This window comes from Strigops habroptila, chromosome 6 (assembly GCF_004027225.2).
Source record: "Strigops habroptila isolate Jane chromosome 6, bStrHab1.2.pri, whole genome shotgun sequence".
Classification (NCBI taxonomy): Eukaryota; Metazoa; Chordata; class Aves; order Psittaciformes; family Psittacidae; genus Strigops; species Strigops habroptila.
In genome coordinates, this window is record NC_044282.2 from 4,238,057 (window position 1) to 4,257,728 (window position 19,672).

At 37.9% G+C, this 19,672-nt stretch overlaps 1 protein-coding gene across 8 annotated transcripts in view; it reads right to left on the reverse strand.

Annotated features, from left to right (window-relative positions):
- EYA4 (EYA transcriptional coactivator and phosphatase 4) overlaps window positions 1-19,672 on the reverse strand; it is a 151,957-nt gene that overhangs the window by 23,602 nt on the left and 108,683 nt on the right. For 6 of the 8 annotated variants that reach the window (XM_030490649.1, XM_030490651.1, XM_030490650.1 and 3 more), the window contains 8 exons: window positions 19,320-19,412; window positions 13,984-14,050; window positions 11,919-12,061; window positions 11,633-11,776; window positions 10,578-10,657; window positions 10,014-10,197; window positions 2,560-2,696; window positions 992-1,075 (listed from right to left, as the gene is read on the reverse strand). In XM_030490649.1, coding sequence (XP_030346509.1) covers window positions 992-1,075; window positions 2,560-2,696; window positions 10,014-10,197; window positions 10,578-10,657; window positions 11,633-11,776; window positions 11,919-12,061; window positions 13,984-14,050; window positions 19,320-19,412 — 932 coding nt within the window. The remainder of the gene's footprint in view (window positions 1-991; window positions 1,076-2,559; window positions 2,697-10,013; window positions 10,198-10,577; window positions 10,658-11,632; window positions 11,777-11,918; window positions 12,062-13,983; window positions 14,051-19,319; window positions 19,413-19,672) is intronic. The other 2 variants (XM_030490652.1, XM_030490654.1) reach the window with 1 other exon arrangement.

Consider the following 19,672-nt stretch of genomic DNA (forward strand, 5'->3'; position numbering starts at 1 on the left):
CAAGCCCTTCGTCTGATATAGTAAGGAAATGATTATGCACTTAAAATAAATACCTTTGCATTAATTTAACTTGAATGGCACAACACCCAGAAAACCACCTATGTACATACCAACATTCCCCTTATTAATTTTTTTCCTTCCATACATTTGCCCTAGTTTTTCATTTTATCCAGGCCTTTTGCTCTACCCTTTCCAGCAGCCTGTTCCTGCTGCTATGCCCTGGTCTTCCTACCAGGCTCTTCCCTTCTTGCCTGAGCAGCTATTCCCTGGGCTCCCACCACCAGCCTCATGGGGCTGGCTGCTGACTCAGCAGGGGACCCCAGTCCTGCTCCTGTAGGCTGCAACAGCCTCTCTCTGCCTCCCTTGCTCTTCCTTCACCAATCCCACTCCCTGCTCTGTGACCTGAACTCCTTTTGGGTCTCATCAGAGGGGAGACAATGCGTACAACTGTCTACCTGGGAGAGGTATTCACTCCTTGGCATTATTCACCCTGGAGCCAGCCAGGGGAACCAAAGATTCAACAGAAAAGCTGGGGAGTCAATGAGTAACATCTGCAGCTGGCGCTGAAACAGGTCAGTCTCTTACTTACGCATCCTGATTCATCAATTTCTACATAAATTCATCCATTATTCCATTTATTTCTTATTTCTTGCTCTACTCATCCAGATACCGTCAGTTATTTCCATTTGCCCACTGCATCTATTATCCACCTGCAACATCTCTTCCAATGTACCTCAGGAACCTCATCCTTGTTCCTCTGTAAACTCTTCCCTCATTTGCAGCATCTGCTTCAGCCTTACCTCATATATTGTGCTGAGGGTCTGAGCCTCCTTGACTTTTTCACATTAACCCTCTGAAAATGGTGTTTCCTTTACACTTTCCCTCTAACTTCACCCAAACCATGATTAACACGGAAGGCGAAAAACACATACATGTGCAGGCTAGGTAGCTCTAATACAATGAATCAACACGGAATTCACGGCTCACATACCTTGCCATACTTCTGTGCATAGGATCCTGTTAGCAACGAATGAAAAACTATGATTGTTTCATCCAAATCCCAAACAAACACACGCTGAAAACAGAAGAGGGCATAATATTATTAAACAAATAACATCAAAGTCCCACCACCACCCCAGCCAGGGGGGACGAAAAATCAACCACTTATAACCAAGCAGATTTTCTCTGACAATCAGCAAGAACAGTCTATCATGCACAGTAAAAAGTCAGAAGGAGAGTAACTTTTGAAGTCCTCAACCATTTCTTATTTGTCCTCTAAAAAGCTTTAAAAACAGTTGCATAAATATAGATTTCAGAAGTGTGATGGGGGTCAAACATAATTGTTAACTTAAGGATAAACAGTACTCTCAGAGACTTCATTTCTTATTGATTCAAGGTCTTTACTTCTACTGTATAGCTAAAATTAAATCTTGGGTAAAAGTGTTATATGTCACATATAATGTCATACAGAATTTAAATAATACTGTAGGATAAAATGGATTATTCTGACTAAAAAAAGAATAGGAAAGAAAACTCCTCATATTTATAAGGGGTTCATTTTCAGTGGTAAACTATAAAATAGGAAAACTGAAATGTAAGAAGTTAGAGTCTTTTCACTGGAAAAGTTAAATCCTTTGAAAAGCACAAAATGTTTAAGTTTCTGTATAAAAGCCATGGCATTTATATGCAGTGCCTAGCACGGCAGCCCACCCTGTCATCCCAGGAGCAGCTGCATGGTCAGCCAAGTCCCAGCAACAGCCTTGTCTTCTGCTGCACCCAGCACTGGTCAAAGGCAGAGGAGACGGGCTGGCCAGGCAGCAGGGGACATACATGCAGCATGCTCCCCTAATGCCAGAGCTGAAGTGTTTCATACATACACAGGCACTCTGTTTCCTCCTCCTGCTCCTGTCACTGTAAGGCAGCGTACCGCTAACACAGGAGTAATACAACTACAATTACTCTGTTGCTAAGATGTGTTTGAAATCATCATCTCGCATATTAGGCTGATACATTTCTTCATGAAGTCACTGATCTTGTACATACTTAAGGACAGTTATAACTTCACTGATCTAAGGTGCCTCACTGAAATCCACTGACATTACCTACAAGCACAAGGACAAACCTGTGCCTATGTATGTGAAAGGCTATAACCAGATGATCCTGCACATTTGCCCTGCATTCATAAACACATGTAATTAAGCTGAGCAATATATTTGAGATTTCCTATTCAAAAAACCGAGAGGAAAATGTGACAATTTCAAATACAGAAGTCTCAGAATTTTGTGGTAGTATTGCATGAGAAAGACACACAATCTGAAAAGCTGAAAAGTGGAAGGCTGAATCACATTTACTTTTCTGCCTTTGTCACACAGTACAGTAACGTCTCACTGTACACGTATGTTAAACTAGAAACTAGTATCTGTCATAGCCAGTTAGTGAGACTGAGTCCATGATGTTTTCTAAAATGGTTTAAGCTATTTCCACAGCTGTAGTTTTCAGAATTTACTTTTCATCAGAAGAAACCTCCACATTACTATTCATCAATTACCGCAGGCATACCTCCAAGTCACTGTCCGGAGGGGGTGATGGATTATTCTTCCGCCCTCTACCCCGAGACTTTGACCCAGAACTCCTACATGTTCTCTCATCAAGATCTTTGATTGGCGTGGAAGGGCTCTGCACTGTGTCAAACTCCCCTGTAAAGTCAACCATTCATGGCAAAATTAGTGCTGCATTTTAAATAATAAACCTTTTTTTCTCAAAGCCAGACATGTCTATATGCAAACTCAACCACAAGATGCACCTAAAAAAGTTGTATAAAATGAGTGATAATGTGGTTTGTCTTATGTGGATGGAATCTGCAGATGCCACATACACTTTTCTCTTTACCTAGGAAACACTGTAAACTGTAGCAGAATATGAGAAAGTTTAAAATGACACATATGCATGTGCAGATCTATATACAAATACACATAAGCCCATGCAAAATATTGATGTATCCAAAGAAGATGTAATTTAGAAATTACACTAACGACTTCTCAAAACATAAAATGCCTTTTAAAGTAGTTAATTTCCCATGTTTGGAGTTCAGCTATACTTTTTCCAAGACCTGCATTACTTTTACCAGAACACCCTTTGGCACTGTTCCACACACCAGAACAGCCCGTCAGCTTCCTGCTTCATCTCCTCCTCCTATGTCACCTGCCCCTAAGTAGAGCTCACTTTTTTTTTCACCTTACTGCTGCCCATAAATTGTCAGAGAAAAGTTGTAATATTAAATGCAATATTCCAGTTGCTACAGAAAGAGGGTGAAGTCATACGTGTTGTATTCTGATCATCTTTCTCTAAGCATCAGCTATTGTTTGCTGCCAGAGAGATGATGTGCTGGAAGGACCTTTGATCTGGGAACGGCACAGTTGCTCTTAACACTCAGGCCTATCCGTGACTTACCTATTTAATTTACCTTGCCTCTGCTGGTAACAAAGTGCCTTAGAGGTGATCAGAACCAGTAGCTATGTAAGGCAGATAGAATGAAGAAGGTATCTCCAGAAGGATGACACGGAACTTCCCTTTACGAATCACTTTTATGCCACAACTCAGTAAATGGAAAATAACCTTTTATTCACAACACAGTACCCTCAGTGTCCCTTTAAAACTGCTAACAATAAATGCAGTTTGGCTAGGTTCCTGAGTGTTAAATGACATGAGCCTTCCTTCATCATTGATCCTATTAATGATTTTTCTTCATTAAAGAAGGAAAGCTTTGATCTGACATCTACTACATAGTTTTATTCAGGGGAGTCCTGCTGCTGCATATAATTGTGCCCTTCTGGGCCACTTTGGTAATATTTGTTAAAAGTGCTCATGATGGCACATCTACCCAATAGCTTAACACTTGGTACAAACACTTCCCAGAATCTTCTATGATGCATTTGATTTTGAGCTGGAACCTGAAAATTTTTTGGTTTTACTAAAGAACATTACTAAGTGGCCAGCAGATCAGGGAGAATTATTTTTCTGCTCCTTTCTGAACTTGCAAGACCATGTCTGGAAAAACGTATAGTTTTGGCTCTCGAAGTAGAAGGAAGATATTGGCAAACTGGAGTTAGTCCAGGTGAGGGCCACCAAGACAGCCAAGGGGCTGAGCATGCAGAAAGAAAGGGTAAGTGACTTTTGTCAAAGGTATGCAGAGAAAGGACAGAAGATGCAACAGACACAAATCACAGCAAGGGATATTCCTGTTAGACACAAGACAAAAACTCCTTCACTGTGAGAGTGGTCAGGCCCTGGGACAGATGCCCAGAGATGCTGCACATTCTCCATCCTCGGAGATACTCAAAACTCCACTGAACACAGCCCTTAGCAACATGATCTAAGTTGGCTTGTCCATGAGCAGGCTGGATCAAAAGACCCGCAGAGGACCCTTCCAACACTGAATGTTTTTGTGATCCTCCCTGAGTCATTCACCTCATTCTCCCTCAACAACACAGAAAAAAACCAATTCTGGTCTAGCAGGCTCTAAGAAGAAAAAATAGACTGCAGTTTCAGTTAAGAGTCTGTGCATAATGTAACACAATAGTTAAATTCTTAATCTATTCCATCATTTATTTATACCTCACAGTGAACCACATACAGAAGATTATTAAAATAAATACACTAGGAGATATATTTATATATCTTGACTGGAAAAATACTGATGTACTTCTTGGAAGAATAAAATTTAAGCCTGTAATGTCACATTCCTGAATGGGAGCTCTAGACATTGTGAGGGAAGAATTCAAGATTCAAGGAAAGAGGAGAATAAAAAGAAAGCTAGTTCCTGAGTGTATTGGTTAGGACATTTACCTGGAGAAGGACATAGCTAGATTGCACTGCCTGCTCCAGGGTACCCTTGTTTATTTGACTGATTAATATACATGAAGTATAAAGACATATTTTCATAGCTCAGAATCCACATCCCTATATCCCTGAGTGGAAGGTGATGAATCCTCCATGAAGCAGGAGAAAATCAAAACTGTCTCGCTCACTTCCTGGGAAAGTACTCAAATTATTCTGCTGTGGCCTGGAAGAAGATACTACTATTTTTTTCCCAAACCAGGTGATAGCTACTTCAATGTTGCAAAACCAATGTGCTTCTCTGCTCGTGCAGAACAGAGTCAAACTTTCAGGCCAAACTTTCTAAGAAGAGTTTTTCAAACCCACAGTTTGAGAATTTATTCCAGATACCATTTTAGATAGGTCTGTTATGAACTGGATAAGGATCATATGCATTCTATTCTAGTTTCAGCTGAAACTCTTATCTGACAAGAAATGATGGGAAAATTAAGCAGCAATAATATCTAATGAATAATGTTCCTATGGTATTTTCTCTTGTCCATAGAGCAAAGCGAGCAGAGTTCTTGTTGACTAATCATTTCTATTCCCAGCACAGTGCTGATGTCAGTAAGGACACTGCAGGCAGTGGAGCGATCAATAAGGTCACATTAACTTCATTCTTTCCCCATAAGAAGAACAGGAAAATATACTTCAGTAAATGAACAAATGTACAAAAAGATGGTTCATAACCAGAATCCTTGTGCAGCAAAAGGTTACACTGGTTTCAAAACAAGCTCTGAGTGTGCAAGGGTTCTGTATGAAAATCATAGAATCATAGAATAGTTAGGGTTGGAAAGGACGAAAATGTTATTTCCTAAATTTTTCTGACAGAGTGGAAAAAATGTCCCAAACCAAAACCCCAGAAATGAAAAGGCAAAAATTAAATAAGATGAATGTTTACATTCTCACCACAAAGGCCTTCATATTTATAACATTTCAACATTTTACAACAAAATCAAGGCTCATTTCTACAGTAATGTATTAAAACATCTGTTCTCAATGACTGTGTTTACTCTAATCTACCAAAAATAAAATATATTAAAAAAAGCCCTGTTCTAACTCTTCTCTGAGAGTATCCAAGTAGTGAATTTTCATTTAGTATTAGCCATTACCAGTTGCCTCAGGCTTCTGCTTGGGTCAATGCTGTACATGATTGCATAATTATCCATTAATCAGTACTGTCACTAATCACCATACTTTGTAAGTTCAAGATATTTAAAGCCAACTTTATTTCATTATACTAATCTCTAAATCAGAATGAGCAGCTGTCTCTTACTTGAATGCAAGGTATGCACCTATTTTAGAACTGCAGAAGTCAGTAGTTCATGGTTTTTTGAACAACTGTAGGTTTAATTGCTTGATTTGCTTTTTATCAACAACAGGCTAAAGGAGCAACAGCATTTTCTTACCCTCTGTTTGATTTAGAAATTAGGTCAATGCTGATAAAAAGAAAACGTATTAAAAATCCAACCGTGTAACATTAAAGAATATGAAACATTCTAGTACCAGAGTACTGAAAACATCACCCTCATCAAGAGTTCTTTCTGCAGCTCATATTAGAAATTTTTATTGCAATGTTTGAAATTTTTTAGCTTTTCCAATATTCAACACCTGCCTAATAAATATCCTTCATAGCCTTCTCCCACTGGAACTATCAGCAGCATCAGAGATCCAATAAAGCAAGAGGAAAATGTTAAAACCAGAACATGGAATAACCACTTTATCACAGATACTCATACACTGGTTCAGGTCCAGCATGAAGCCTTCCATGCCATGAAGACCCTGCAGCTAGTTCCAGTTAGAGGACAAGGAGTTACAGCACCACCATTACAAATTGAGGTGGTCTTTCATATCCAGAACATTGTTTCCCACCTCTAGATTGATGTAAACATCCCCTCCTCCAGTTAAAACACAGTTGTACAGGAGAAAAGAGGTGTGGGCACAGTCTGCATATAGAAGCATATCTCTTGGAGAAGCTGCAGAGGGTGACTTCATTGTGGGTACCAAACCAAGAGAGACCAAACTCTCCTGCATCCCAGTAACCAAATTGGAGCTAATACCTTATGAGTGATTCACCTTGCCTAACTCTGGACATATGAAAGTCAGGTGCTTAAATATGAAGCTTTTACTCAGGCCTCTTTCCTCCACTAGAATTTTGTCTGCCCTAGGTTAAATGTAATCATGTACTCATCAAATGTACTCATCTCCTGAGACCTCATCTCGGGATTCATCTGACTTACCCAATTTGAGATGAAGTGCCCTTGGAGATACCTATTTGTCTCACAGATACTCTGTGGTAATAAGCGCATTTTCAAAAATCTTAATATAGGCCAGCCACAATACAAGCTGTGGCAAGGTTAAGATGGTTGTGGGATGGATGAACTTCTGAGCCCCTTCATACTCTCCTTATGGATTGACTTTCATTACATAATCTTACCAGACAGAGCAGCCAAAAGATGGCTTCAACATTACAAGCACTTTTTTCCTGGCTTGTAATGAATTATTGCTTGTTATGAGTAGGAGGAAGGTAAAGTCTATTTCAATTCTCATCTCATTTTCTTTACTTGGTCAAGAAACAAAATTGTAATTGATATTAACTCTCGAGCTGATGGGGCTTTATTAGGAAAACAAGAAATCCTGTATGTGTGGAAAATACTAGAGGCTTTGACTAGTTACCTGAATTAATAGCTAGCAGAGATGGCAGAAAAGTGCCTTGCTGTGGTTAATCTTAGATTTTAGTTGGACTAAGTCTCAAGGACTGAGCAATAAAGGCCTGTTAGACAGCAAGGGAACACGGTGAGCGCTGAATTTCTGCAGTTATTATCTACTGTATCTGAAGTGATCTCCAAGACACTGCACCCCACGGCTGGAGATTTATTTTGGCAGTGACACGGAAGGGCGCAGGCATGTCATGTATTCACAAAGTGGGCGTTTCACTCTCAGCAGAGGGTCGCATGATCAGTGCAACACTCTGCAGAAATAAGGAGCATGTGGGCAGATCTGTAAGTTCAAATGCACAACCTACTTAACAGGAAAACAGTTCATACGCTGAAACAAGCCACAAACAAGAAAAATTCTTTCTGCTTCACAGATGTGAAGCCTTCAGCAAATTTTCAACCTGTTCAAACTACGTACGATTCCTTTTCTTTGCCAATGCTATTCAGTACTAAGGGAGTTAAGTAATACATGATAAATTTATACAGCATTTCTAGGAAACACAGATACACAAGGGAGAGACAATATAATTTCCTGATTTTCTCAAATAAGAAAATGGAGGAATAACAAAAGAGCAAGGAAAAGTACACAGGACGTGCACAGTTATCAAAACATCACTTGTGAGTACTCTGCACACTCTTTTAAAAATACTTTGCATAAAATCTGTGTCTGTTACAGATGTCCTGCAACTGTTGAAATTTCACTTGATTTCAAGTTACCTCTTGGCATTTTCTTCCTCAATTTGCATTCTGAGACTATCGAGTAACATTTTACGCTTCCACCAAGAAACAAGGGAATGTGCATCCCCCTATATCCATTTTACACCATACCACAAACACGGACGTGTGTACACACACATGCACAAACGCACACACACTTTAAATATCAGCCTGAGGAAAACAGTTGGATAGGAAAGATTTCAACTCATGCAGTTAAAATTCCAGTGTTTTTAGTAAATATAAACAGCTTATATGAAGTACGAGGCCTTGCTTATACTTTTCTACCCAGTATTACCCTTTGTACAAATTCGTTATTATAATACATTAGTTTTTCTACTCTGCTTCTCAGTGAGATGGTGCAGTTGTCTGGATGATAATTTGGAAGATTTATGCAATGAGCTGATTTCTTAGTTAAAACATATATTCCCCTCTATTCAGAGCCTAATCCAAAACCCAGTTTGTTAGTTTTTTAGAAAAGCTCACAGTGTGTGGGTAAGGCAGACACTAACTATGCCGTACGAGTGAAGCCTGTGTCCCTGGAAGGGACTGCTCTAAAAGCACTGAGCCAGGCAGCTGGCAATTGATAACCTCTCCTATAGATGCTACGCACAGCCTTAGTAGGCTACTTAAGTTCTGACTATAGGACATAATACTGAGCTAGATCTTTAAGAACTTCGTATATAATTGAAACAATACAGGAAAGTAAGCATCACTTTTCAGGCTTTGTTCACCCAGTAAAGATACCACACTCATCTGACTGTGGCTGTGAATTCCGAAACTAGCCCACCAAGATCTTCATAGCTCCGCATGATACTACGCATAATTTAAAATATATAATTCTACCTTTTATTTCCTTTACTCCCATTTATATTAAATGGGGGAAAATAAATTGGTGAGATGTTTAGCAACTCAGAATTCTATCATGCAACAAAAAAAAGAAAGAAATCCATAGTAACATTTATGTTTGCAGAACACAGAAAATGGAGTGGGTAAATGAATGTGAACTGGGTTATAACGATAATGAGAAAAAAATGAAGAGCTGCCATTACCCAGCAGTGGAGCCTTCGTAACAGACCTGTGTAACAACACACTGTGTTGTAGTGGATGTGCACAAGGGGGCACAGTTGGGCAGGCAAATTGAGTCTCCTGATGTCTCCTGAGAACCTTGCTTTTTGCAACTTCAATTATTTCAGTCCTCTTTCTTAAAGAGACTCGTGCTAATAACCGATTACTCCATCTTTAGTTACCTAAATTAGTGAATTACCAAGCACGGCTTATATACATTTGAATAAAGCCCATGTATTGTTGCTGGCATGATTGGGACATCATTAAAAAAAAGAAAAATCTTGTTTTAAATTCTTTACAGCAATACTTCAGAACACGTAGGTGGACACAGGAATCTTACACTTTCAGTAATAGAAGAGCTTACTGAATTTTATTTCAAAATTTACTAGATGTTTGTTACCATACAATTGTTTTCGGCACAAACAGATCTCTACCAGACTATTGTAACTTTTGTCAGGCCTACTCCTTCCACAACCATCTCAGTCTGCAAAAAGCTTTATTTAACTAACAAACAAACTAGACAGGTTTCCTAACTAAACAAACAAACAAAAAACTTATTTTGACTGGTATTCAAACACAATGGACATGGAAATCTTGTCTTTATACAAGTACAGAATAAAATACAAAAATTGTTTTCACCTGAATGTAGATCTGTACCTGGTTGACTAGTCAGGCCAGAGAGAGAGTCCTGTAACTGGTAGGTTGATGATGATGAGGAAGTGCCATCAGCCGTGTTGTTTGAGGTCATATATGCACCATATGTTGATGCTGAGTAATACTGTGCATATTGATTTTGGCCAAAAGCTGTGTATGATGGATAATCCTGAAACAGCAAATGCAGCAGAGTACTTACTTAAGTATAGCAAGGAGTGATTTTTCCATTAAGTATTTCTAAGCGTGCAATCATATGACTTTTGCAAGAGTTTTGGGGGGTTAGTTTAGATTTTTTTTTTTAATTTAAAGATGTTTAAGACTTTTTTAATTTAAGGATATTTACTAAAAGACTACAGGGAGGTTGCTGAGTATTTAAGTGGCAAAAGATGCAACCAGGCTTCCACTACGTTTGATTACTTTCCATAGAAAATAGCATTGTACCACAGTGAGTCTAGTTCAACATAACAGAACTAAATTAAAATAGCATGTTATCATTTGAGTTATATAAATCCTGTTGTAATTAACAAACAACAATGTTAATATTCATACCTGTTGTGAACTACTGAAGTTGGTAGAATTTGAAACAGAATTGTTTGCATAAATAGTGGATGATGGTGTAAAACTAGAACCTAAAAAATACAATTAACTGTGAGAACCTGCTTGTGAATCAAAATAAAATTTTAAATACAATATTCCACGTTAAGATAAAGAAAGATCAGAAGAACAAACAACTTTTGTGTTTAAATGATAAAATATTGTAATGAAAATGTAAAGGAAATTAAATACTACTTCCACGCATACAGGCATACATTCCTCTTCACATCACGCAGGGAAGATATTGGCAGTAAGTCATTACACTCATAAAGAAAGCATTTTTCAATTTACTGCAGTGTCTCACATTTCCTCAAATATTGCCTTAATTTCTAAGGTCTAACACTTTAGTGTATGTCCACTTATGAAACAAAAAACTTTTCAAAGATTATTTTAAATATCCATGTGTTTTTAATCAATCTGTAATGAGGCATGTCCTTGTTTCCAACATGTCAGATGATTCATAATGTAATTTGTAATATTCAAAAGATCAACCATTGTATAAGAAGCTTAAAAATTATCCAAATAAAAGAGATTATGAATGATCAAATGGTAATAAATGAATCAATAATTGAATAATAAATGAAAGAATAAATCCGAATTAAGGAGAAATTCTAAAAAATTATGTTAATCCAAAGAGAAACAAGTATCAAATGATGGCATACTCAGAAACATGGAAACAAGGAAAAGTGACTTGTGTATGCTGTTAAGTTCAACAAATGCTTCCAGTCCTGCCATGTGATTTCACTCACTAAAAAAATGAAGGTGCAAGTGGGGACTGCATTGCATGATCAGATCTAAATTAACAGATGACCAAAATGAACACATATATGCTTATTAGTACTGGGAAAAAATACTTAGCTTTAAAATCTAGAGGTAAAAGCAGCTGCCAATGATAAGCATACTTGCTGGAGCTCACAAAAATGAAAGGAAAATATATCATAAATATGAGGGAAGAGAGAGCTGTTGGCAGCAGCGGGATGGAATAAGCCCTGCCAGTGGTGGCTACTCACCTGGCATCTGGTAAGAGTAGGGTGTTTGGCCTGGCTGTGGGGTGGAAAACCCTGGGCTGTAACTGAGGCACCCGCTCTGCAGTGGTGATTGGGTCTGCGAGAGCCCACTTTCCGTCTTGATGCCTGGCAACATTACACCCAAATCTGTATAAGAAATTAATTTTCAACTGATTCTTTCAAATATTTTCTTACAGTTGGGAAAATAAAATAAAAAAGAAAGCAAAAACCATTCATGTTGGCATTGCTCTTACTTCTATGTAAAGTGAAGTAATAAGAGGTCAAATACCGTAAGTGGGTAAGCTGTACGGCTGTCCTGTCTGAGAGTACGCTGTATAGACCGCTGGCTGCTGCATTCCTGAATACTGGGTTTGTCCAGCATAGGCAGACATTGTTTGAGCTGCTGGTGTAGAAAGAATGTGTGGATAGGGCCTAAATATCAGGAAAAATAGCATTACTGTGGCAACAAATACTTTGTATGTTGATTCAAGCAATAAAGTAAAGAAAAAGGTTTAAAGATGTCCAAAGGCAGTTCATTATTCTGCCAACTGTTCCTCTTCTGGGATTTATTCCATCCCCCACTGAAATAAGCTGAAAACCATTCCAGCTCACATTCCCCAGGGCACAGTGAGTATTTTACGCTGTCCCATCACTACAACTTAGTTCTTAAGCTACTCAGCTCAAGGTGGACTGTGCCACTGCTGCGTATGGCTTTATACGGATTTGACCCCTTTCAGCCAAGATCAGCATGCTTAAATCAGAAAAGCCCCCATGCTTTTATAATCCAGAAGAGGGAAACTTGGACTGGAAAAATAAAAGAAATACAGAGGTGAACATTAAAGCTACTATATTGTGTCCTCTGTGTCCGGTTCTGCTTCAACAGACAGCTAGCCTCTGGCTTCAATAGAAGATGGATTATGCCCATTGAGAGCGGTATGAAAAATATTGCTGGCAACACTTTGGTAACCAGATGGGCTTTAAATATTTGGAAAATATGGGCTAGGGAAAAAGAATGGAAATAAAAATGGTCCTTTATTTACGAATACTGGGGTTTTATAGAGAGATTGAATAAAATAAAAAAAATTTGCCCTCCAGAGTTGCAAAAACATACAGAGAAACATTTGTCTTGGATTGTTTTGTAAGTCAAATAAGACTTTATGGACCAAGAGTTGAATAAACACATTCTGCAGAATTACGCTAACTGAAACCTGGCTATTAAAAGCCATGACTGAATTTCAGATTCTAATTTTTTTATTATTTTTTCTTTCTAATTAGTTCAGTACAGTTGGCAGCAGTTATTACCAGAAAAGGATTACTCATTAATTTAGATGCCAATAAATTATAAGAGAAGATTAAAAATTCTATTAAACTTTGTAATGTATTTGGCCAAAAGTATCTGATATAGTTTGCCAAAACCTGTTTTAAGTGGAATGAAGGCTGTTCTTAGCTCAGGCACATACTTTCTGTATCAATAAATACTGGCTACCATGATACGAATGCAAACTTCTTTAAAGAAACTTGAAAAAGCCCAATCAGCAACAGTTTTGATGTTTTCTCTGTATCAAACTCACACAGGTAGCTGTATCAAATAGACAGAAACAAGTAGATGGCACACTGGAATCAAGCACCCTTGTGCACAACACCGATTGTAGGACAAGCAAACTAATAAACTGCCAACTGCAGCAGTTTCATATAAGATCTTCAGTGCTTTTTCCGAACAGATTCATGTGATTGCCCAAGAGTCTGGTTTCCTCAAAAAAGTGAAATAGATTTTCTACTCCTAACAACACCCATTGGCTTAAAAATGAAAAAAAAAAAAAAAAAAAAAAGAGAGATTAAAAGCTAATCCGATTTATTTGCTTTTTAATTTGCTTATGATATCGGAGAAGGAGGAGGAAAGCGTGGTTCATGACTGTGGAATGTTTGGGAGCCTTTGGCAGTACTGGCACTGCGAGGGTCTGTGAGATGGTCACCCCTCAGTATGCATCTTGCACATGCAACTGTGATTTCTACACATAAACTGTCTTCTTCAAAATAAGTCTGTAATACATAGCCAGCACTAATAAGGTGCTGATGCCTGAGAACATAATAGTCTGATTTTTTCCTTCTGTGTGTGCAGTTATCCAAGAGTATTTTTTATGCAGCAATACTGCATAGAGCAGGCTCTTACTCTGCAGCCATGTGAGGAAAAAAACTTTGGAGAGGAGCTAGTACTGGAGTCAGTACTGAGGCTTAAGTATTTTCCTTTCTCTCCGTTTCTTCTGCTGAGGAACACTTGTTTGCAACAAACCACAGAACTGCCTACAGCCAAGGTCAATTCCCTATAAAAGACTAGAAGAGGTGCAGACACTAACTTGGAGGGATATATCTGTGGAGAGTATTGGTGCGCTGATCTTGGGCTGTAGCCACTACTCGTTATTACTGCAAAACAGAAAACAAGAGTACAGCAGTTAGAAACATCATAACGACCAATACAGTCAAACAGTCTGCATACCAATGCGGCAACATTAGCAGAGGAGCTTATTGAAATGGACAGCTTTTCAACAGAGTAGATGTTACCTGAACTGCAACATCTTAACACAAAAATTAAAAACCCACCAAACCATTCATCACCGTACAGAACTCTTTAGCTGGTATGAGTGTGTCATGCTTTTTCAGCTTGACTGACATGTTTCTGAATACACTGCAGAGGCATACATTTCATGCATCATCTGCTATGCACACTCCATAGTCTTTCAAATTTGCAAGGTTTTATTAAAACTGGTAGTTCAAAAGAATCTTGTGATTTAAAAAGAATCTTGCGTTTTGCACCGGATTGAAATAACATACATATACTTTCAAAATGTGACATTAACAAGTTTAATTTTAATACTGGATAGGAAAAATAAGTTTTATATGGGTGTGGTTAATTTTAGTCAGTTTAGGCGACAGAAGATACCAGAAAACAAATGACTACTGGAAAACGAATAGCATTCCTTATCAACAGCCAATTAGAACATGTCCACTAACAACAACAATTTTATTTCAAAAGTAACCACAAAACAGTCCTGTCCAGTAGCCGTCAAAATTGTGTATGTCTATACTATTCACAGCTGCATTCTTCCAAGAAAGCTAACAGAACAATAGTCATCGCCCGTTAAAATTTCATTCAGAAGCGGTGCTCATGCTGGATTAATTCCAAGTGTTTGGAAGTTTCCTTTAGCCATCTGTCTTGACTAAGACAGATGTATTCCAAATATATGTACTCTAAAGTGTTGAACCAATCCCTTTAGAGCAAATCCATACTGGGCAAACATACAGAGCGTCTTTATTAGGCCATCTGCTGTTCATTCACTTTTCAAAAGATTAAAGTAGTACACAACGAAGCACTGGAATTTCTTTAGTCTAATCAATCATACTTGTACTTCAAAGTGTACCCTCTTCCTGAGTTGTTCATAATGGTAGTAGAAATGAACTTTCAGAATTATGTAAGTGACAAATAGGTTTAGGTTCCTAACTATTTTATGAAACATGATATATTTCTACCTCCAGGCCTAATTAACGTCTTTGAGATCTATTGCTTTGAACATATGCAGAACTTTGTATTTTTAAAGCTAGTTTAAATGCATTTAGACCATGTAGGACTTAAAAGGAAAATACAGTAGAAGAAAAAAAAAAAAATAGCTTTTTTAAATGTGCAGCTGAGCATAGCTTGAAAATAAATAAGAATTAGATAATAATTTTTGGAACATGTGCCACCAGATTTCATGAAAGAGTTGCTGATTAAAAAGATATGGAGGGTTTCTCTGTGCTGGAAATCTGCTGAATCCAATTTTGTGTGATTTTCTTTTTTTTTCCTTTTTTTTTTGAGAATGCCTTTCTGTGGTTTAAACTCAATCCACGGAGTGATCAACTAGGTGTGCATACAGCTATTCCCAGACTTAGACAAACCTACAGCTGTATCTAGCAATGTCATCAGGTGCTCTTAGATATTTAAGGCTTGAAGAGTAATTAGTCTTCCCTGTTGTATCCCTATGACCTTTCTAAAGACAAGCAATAGCTAGCAGAGTGACCCTGGTGATTCTCAGAGCAAGGAACTTTCATGATGCATTACTGGCTTATCAGTTCTTTTTTGCCCATACTGCTCCATTTTTTTGTCTGATCATTTGCTGGATGACAGCCCACTTGATTCATCAGTTTGGTTAAAGCACATTTACCTTTCCACCACACCTGATGTAAACTACAAAAAATAAATTACTGTTCATTTAAATCACTTCGGCTATCAAAACCTAATGTGTTTTCCAGCAAAAACTGTCCTGCTTTCTTTCTTATTCTTTCTGCATATGCCTTATTTTATAAACTCAGACAAGAAAGTAAAATAGTTGTCTGGTTTTGAATTTCCCTTTTTTCTTTCAATTTCCCTGATGATACTATCAGTTGTAGGGAAGGGAGAGAAAAATATACAAATGCTTCCAAAGTAAATTGTGTACTTTTCTAACTAAAACTTTTGTTTCTTTCACTTTTTCTAGTAGCTTGTCCCATCAATTTGTGCACTACATTTTAGACTGTGAGATGTTTGAGAAACACAGGATGTACAACCTACCATAAGAGAACATGATGAGTGAGTGGAGCCTGTATCTCCTAGATCAGATTGGTAATTCTAAGAATTATCAAACTTAAACAACTTTCACTGTCAGACAGCATCTTAACCCTATTTCAGAGGACTACTGGTGATGGAGGAAATGGTGGAGGCAGACAGTTTTTTATAACTGTGCCACTTTATATAGCCATTTATATGAATGGGGCTAAACATTGGTTTATGTTGCTTATATTAAAAACAAAGTCAAAGCTGTTCCTTTTCCAGAAAACTCAAATATTTCTAAGACTTCACTAACTGAATTTACCTGGGGAATGCTCTTCAGGGCAGGTTTAAGACCCTTGAGTTCTTAAGTCTCACTATGGTACCGAGGGCATATTTCAGTCCCCACTAACTTGATTCATAGAAAGGACAAGAAGCTGACAGCCTGCTTTTCCCAGTTACCCTGTTAGCTCAACTGGCCAAGGTGGCTGTGGAGAATTTTAATGACCATAAACTGTTCTGAAGGCATGTGTAGGGTTCAGTATATTAACACAGGCTGGAGGTTTGTGGGTTTTGTTATGCATCTGGAAAATTCTTTGCAAAGAGGTTAGGTTAAAAGGATCTCATTTAAATAACAAAGTAAAATGTCTACACACAAGGGGATCACGCATAGGTTATACAGCAGTGGCGTTTCCTAACTATGCCTTTATAGCCTTCAGAAATTGTTTTTCATATCCTTTCTGTGGGTAATAAATACTAAGTAAAAAGGATGATGAGAACTTCAAATGTCTCTCTGTGCTCCATTAAAATGATAAACAGTTCTCAAATTAATACACTACTGAAAGCAATATAAACACAAGAATGCATGCACTCACAATACAGCAGCTGCAGCAAATTCACAGAGTATGAAAATGCTCAGTTCAAGGCTGTCCAGCTCTCCACATCCTGTGAATAACCCACCCCAACTGGGGGCTGCTGCAGAATCACAAAGATTCAAATTGAACATACCAATATTAATTACAAACTGTCATTCTTTGAAGAAAAAGGAGGAGGAAGAGGGGTGTGCAATGTGTCTCTCCACCTGGCTAACCTTTGCTAAGAGGCAGTCTCTCCCAGGGGCATCTCTGCAGGACAGAGGAACTGGAGCCCCGAGTGTGAGCTGCAACACATAAGCTCCAACTCTGAGCAGGAGCTTGCCCAGTGACCTGAGGAAGGCCACCATGGCAACTGTCACTCTAAATCCATGAGATCGATGTGCTTTAGTGTTCAATTTTTCAATCAAAAATTGGAGCTCATCACAGTTACCTGCGAAGCCTAATCTCTCTCCTGCCTACACCTCACACAGTCTGCTTGACCATCACTTTCTGCGTTACAGCTGGTCATTAGGGACAGAGCTGGCTACTTACACCCCACATGGCTTGTTCAGCCTTCTGCTCAGCTCCAGGACATTTCATGGGTTTTGACTGCCCTTGGAGCATGGAAATCAATTTTAATGGGTAGAACATATGAAGGAGAGAATTTCTATGTGGTAGACTCAAATGTGTCTCAGCACCAGGAGAGAGATATGAAGACCAGTGACAAGTGGTGCTCCTCAGGGGTCAGTATTGGGATCGATCCTGTTCAGCATCTTTTTTGGTGATAGTGGGATTGAGGCGCCCTCAGCAAGTTTGTCAACACTAAGCTGTGTGGTGTGGTCAACATGCTGGAGGGAAGGCATGCCATCCAGAGAGACCTTGACATGCTTGAGAGGTGGGCCCGTATAGAGATCTCAACACTTTTCTTAAGTCAGTGGAAGCTAATGGGTGAGTGGCACCTGGGGAAATCAAGCTGTTACTTAGGTACCTAAACCTGAATTGGAGGCTGCAATTTTTGGTACCCTTTCATGAAAATGTTTTAACCATGTTTTACACATGGAATCCAACTCCGATGTCTCAAATGCATGGTAGAAGCTGATAAAATTTCACCAACAATGAAAAAATCATGTATATGGTTGGACAATTTATAATCTGTAACTATTACTAATACAATTTTAGGATAGAGTAACAACAGAGTGAAAAAGAATAGCTAATTTTTAGCCGACACTATTTTTTTTTTATGGAACTTGTTAGACTTAAAGCTGATGGGGTTCCTTTCAGTATAATCATAATAAGAAAAATGTTTTCAGTTCTTCTAATCAGAAATAGTATACTCTTGCTTTACATGTCACAAAAGACCTTTTCTTTAGGCACTAAATTTGTTATAATACTTTTATGAATAACCAACTTCAGAGTACATCTGCATTTACTGATGCCTAAAAAATAATTCCAGAAACATACTCTCAATTTTTAAAACATTTTAATTGCACAGAAACATTGTGATTTCCAAAATATTTTAAATAGGACTTGACTACCTAAGTCTACCAAAGTAATAATAGTATCAGTGTGGAGTGGCAATTCCTCACTTCAGTGACATTTCAGTCAGGCCATCACTGAACCAGTATTTTCAGATGCAAAAATTATTCTCGCCCTTCTCCTTGTTAATATTATTATTAGCAGGACTCAGCTTAATGATTAGAATGCAGATTATCTGTACTTTTTCACAGTTCATCACCATTTAATAATTTATAGGAATCTACTTAAAAATTGCTGTTTATTTTATTTTTTTTTAAGAAGTAACTGACCTTATGATTATTTAAAATAAGATAAAGACTTTATTTTTATGGAAAGAAAGTAGCTTCCGGCAATCTGGTCAGTATTTAAACTAACTGCTCATAGGAATAAAAAGATTGGCACTGAAATAAGATTTTAAATTTTACAAATTAGAATGGCTATTACAGATACAATTAACTTTTTTTTCTTTCTAAGACTGTACAAGACTAACACTGAGAAAAATCTGCACTACAATAGCATTATTACAACGAGATTTTTGCATACAGTAATTGTCTTATGCATCATTAAATCTTCTCTAAGATCACAGCTCATGAAAATTGTAGATTTTTAATTACAAAAATGAAAAAAAAAGCTATTATTATTTATGTATTAAAATGTTACTTTATTACAGTTTACTTCCATGCAGTGAAATGTTCATTACTGAAAGTTATTAAATGCTATATTAATGTGCATCTAACAATACGTGATCTTATTATGGCTTTACCTGACCCAGTAAAAGTGTCAAGCGATCCATCTCCAGTTGTTGTTGTTGTTTCACTGCTGTTCATGGGTTCTGTTTTGACTGCAAGAAGAGACACTACATAGAAGAATAAGTAGACATGAGATTTTACTTCTAAATTAATACTGGTGTCCTCATGCCAGTCTCACTAGCAGCAGTCCAGCTAGAACAAGCATGCGGTGCAACAGCTTCAACCTTCACTCTACCACCGTATTGAGACAGTCTACGCTTGCTCTGTCTGGAATGGTCATGCACCTACATAGCTTTTTATCTGTGCATTCATCTATCTATTGGTTTTAGCAACTGGAATATCTTCTGGGGAGATTTCAACCTAAATC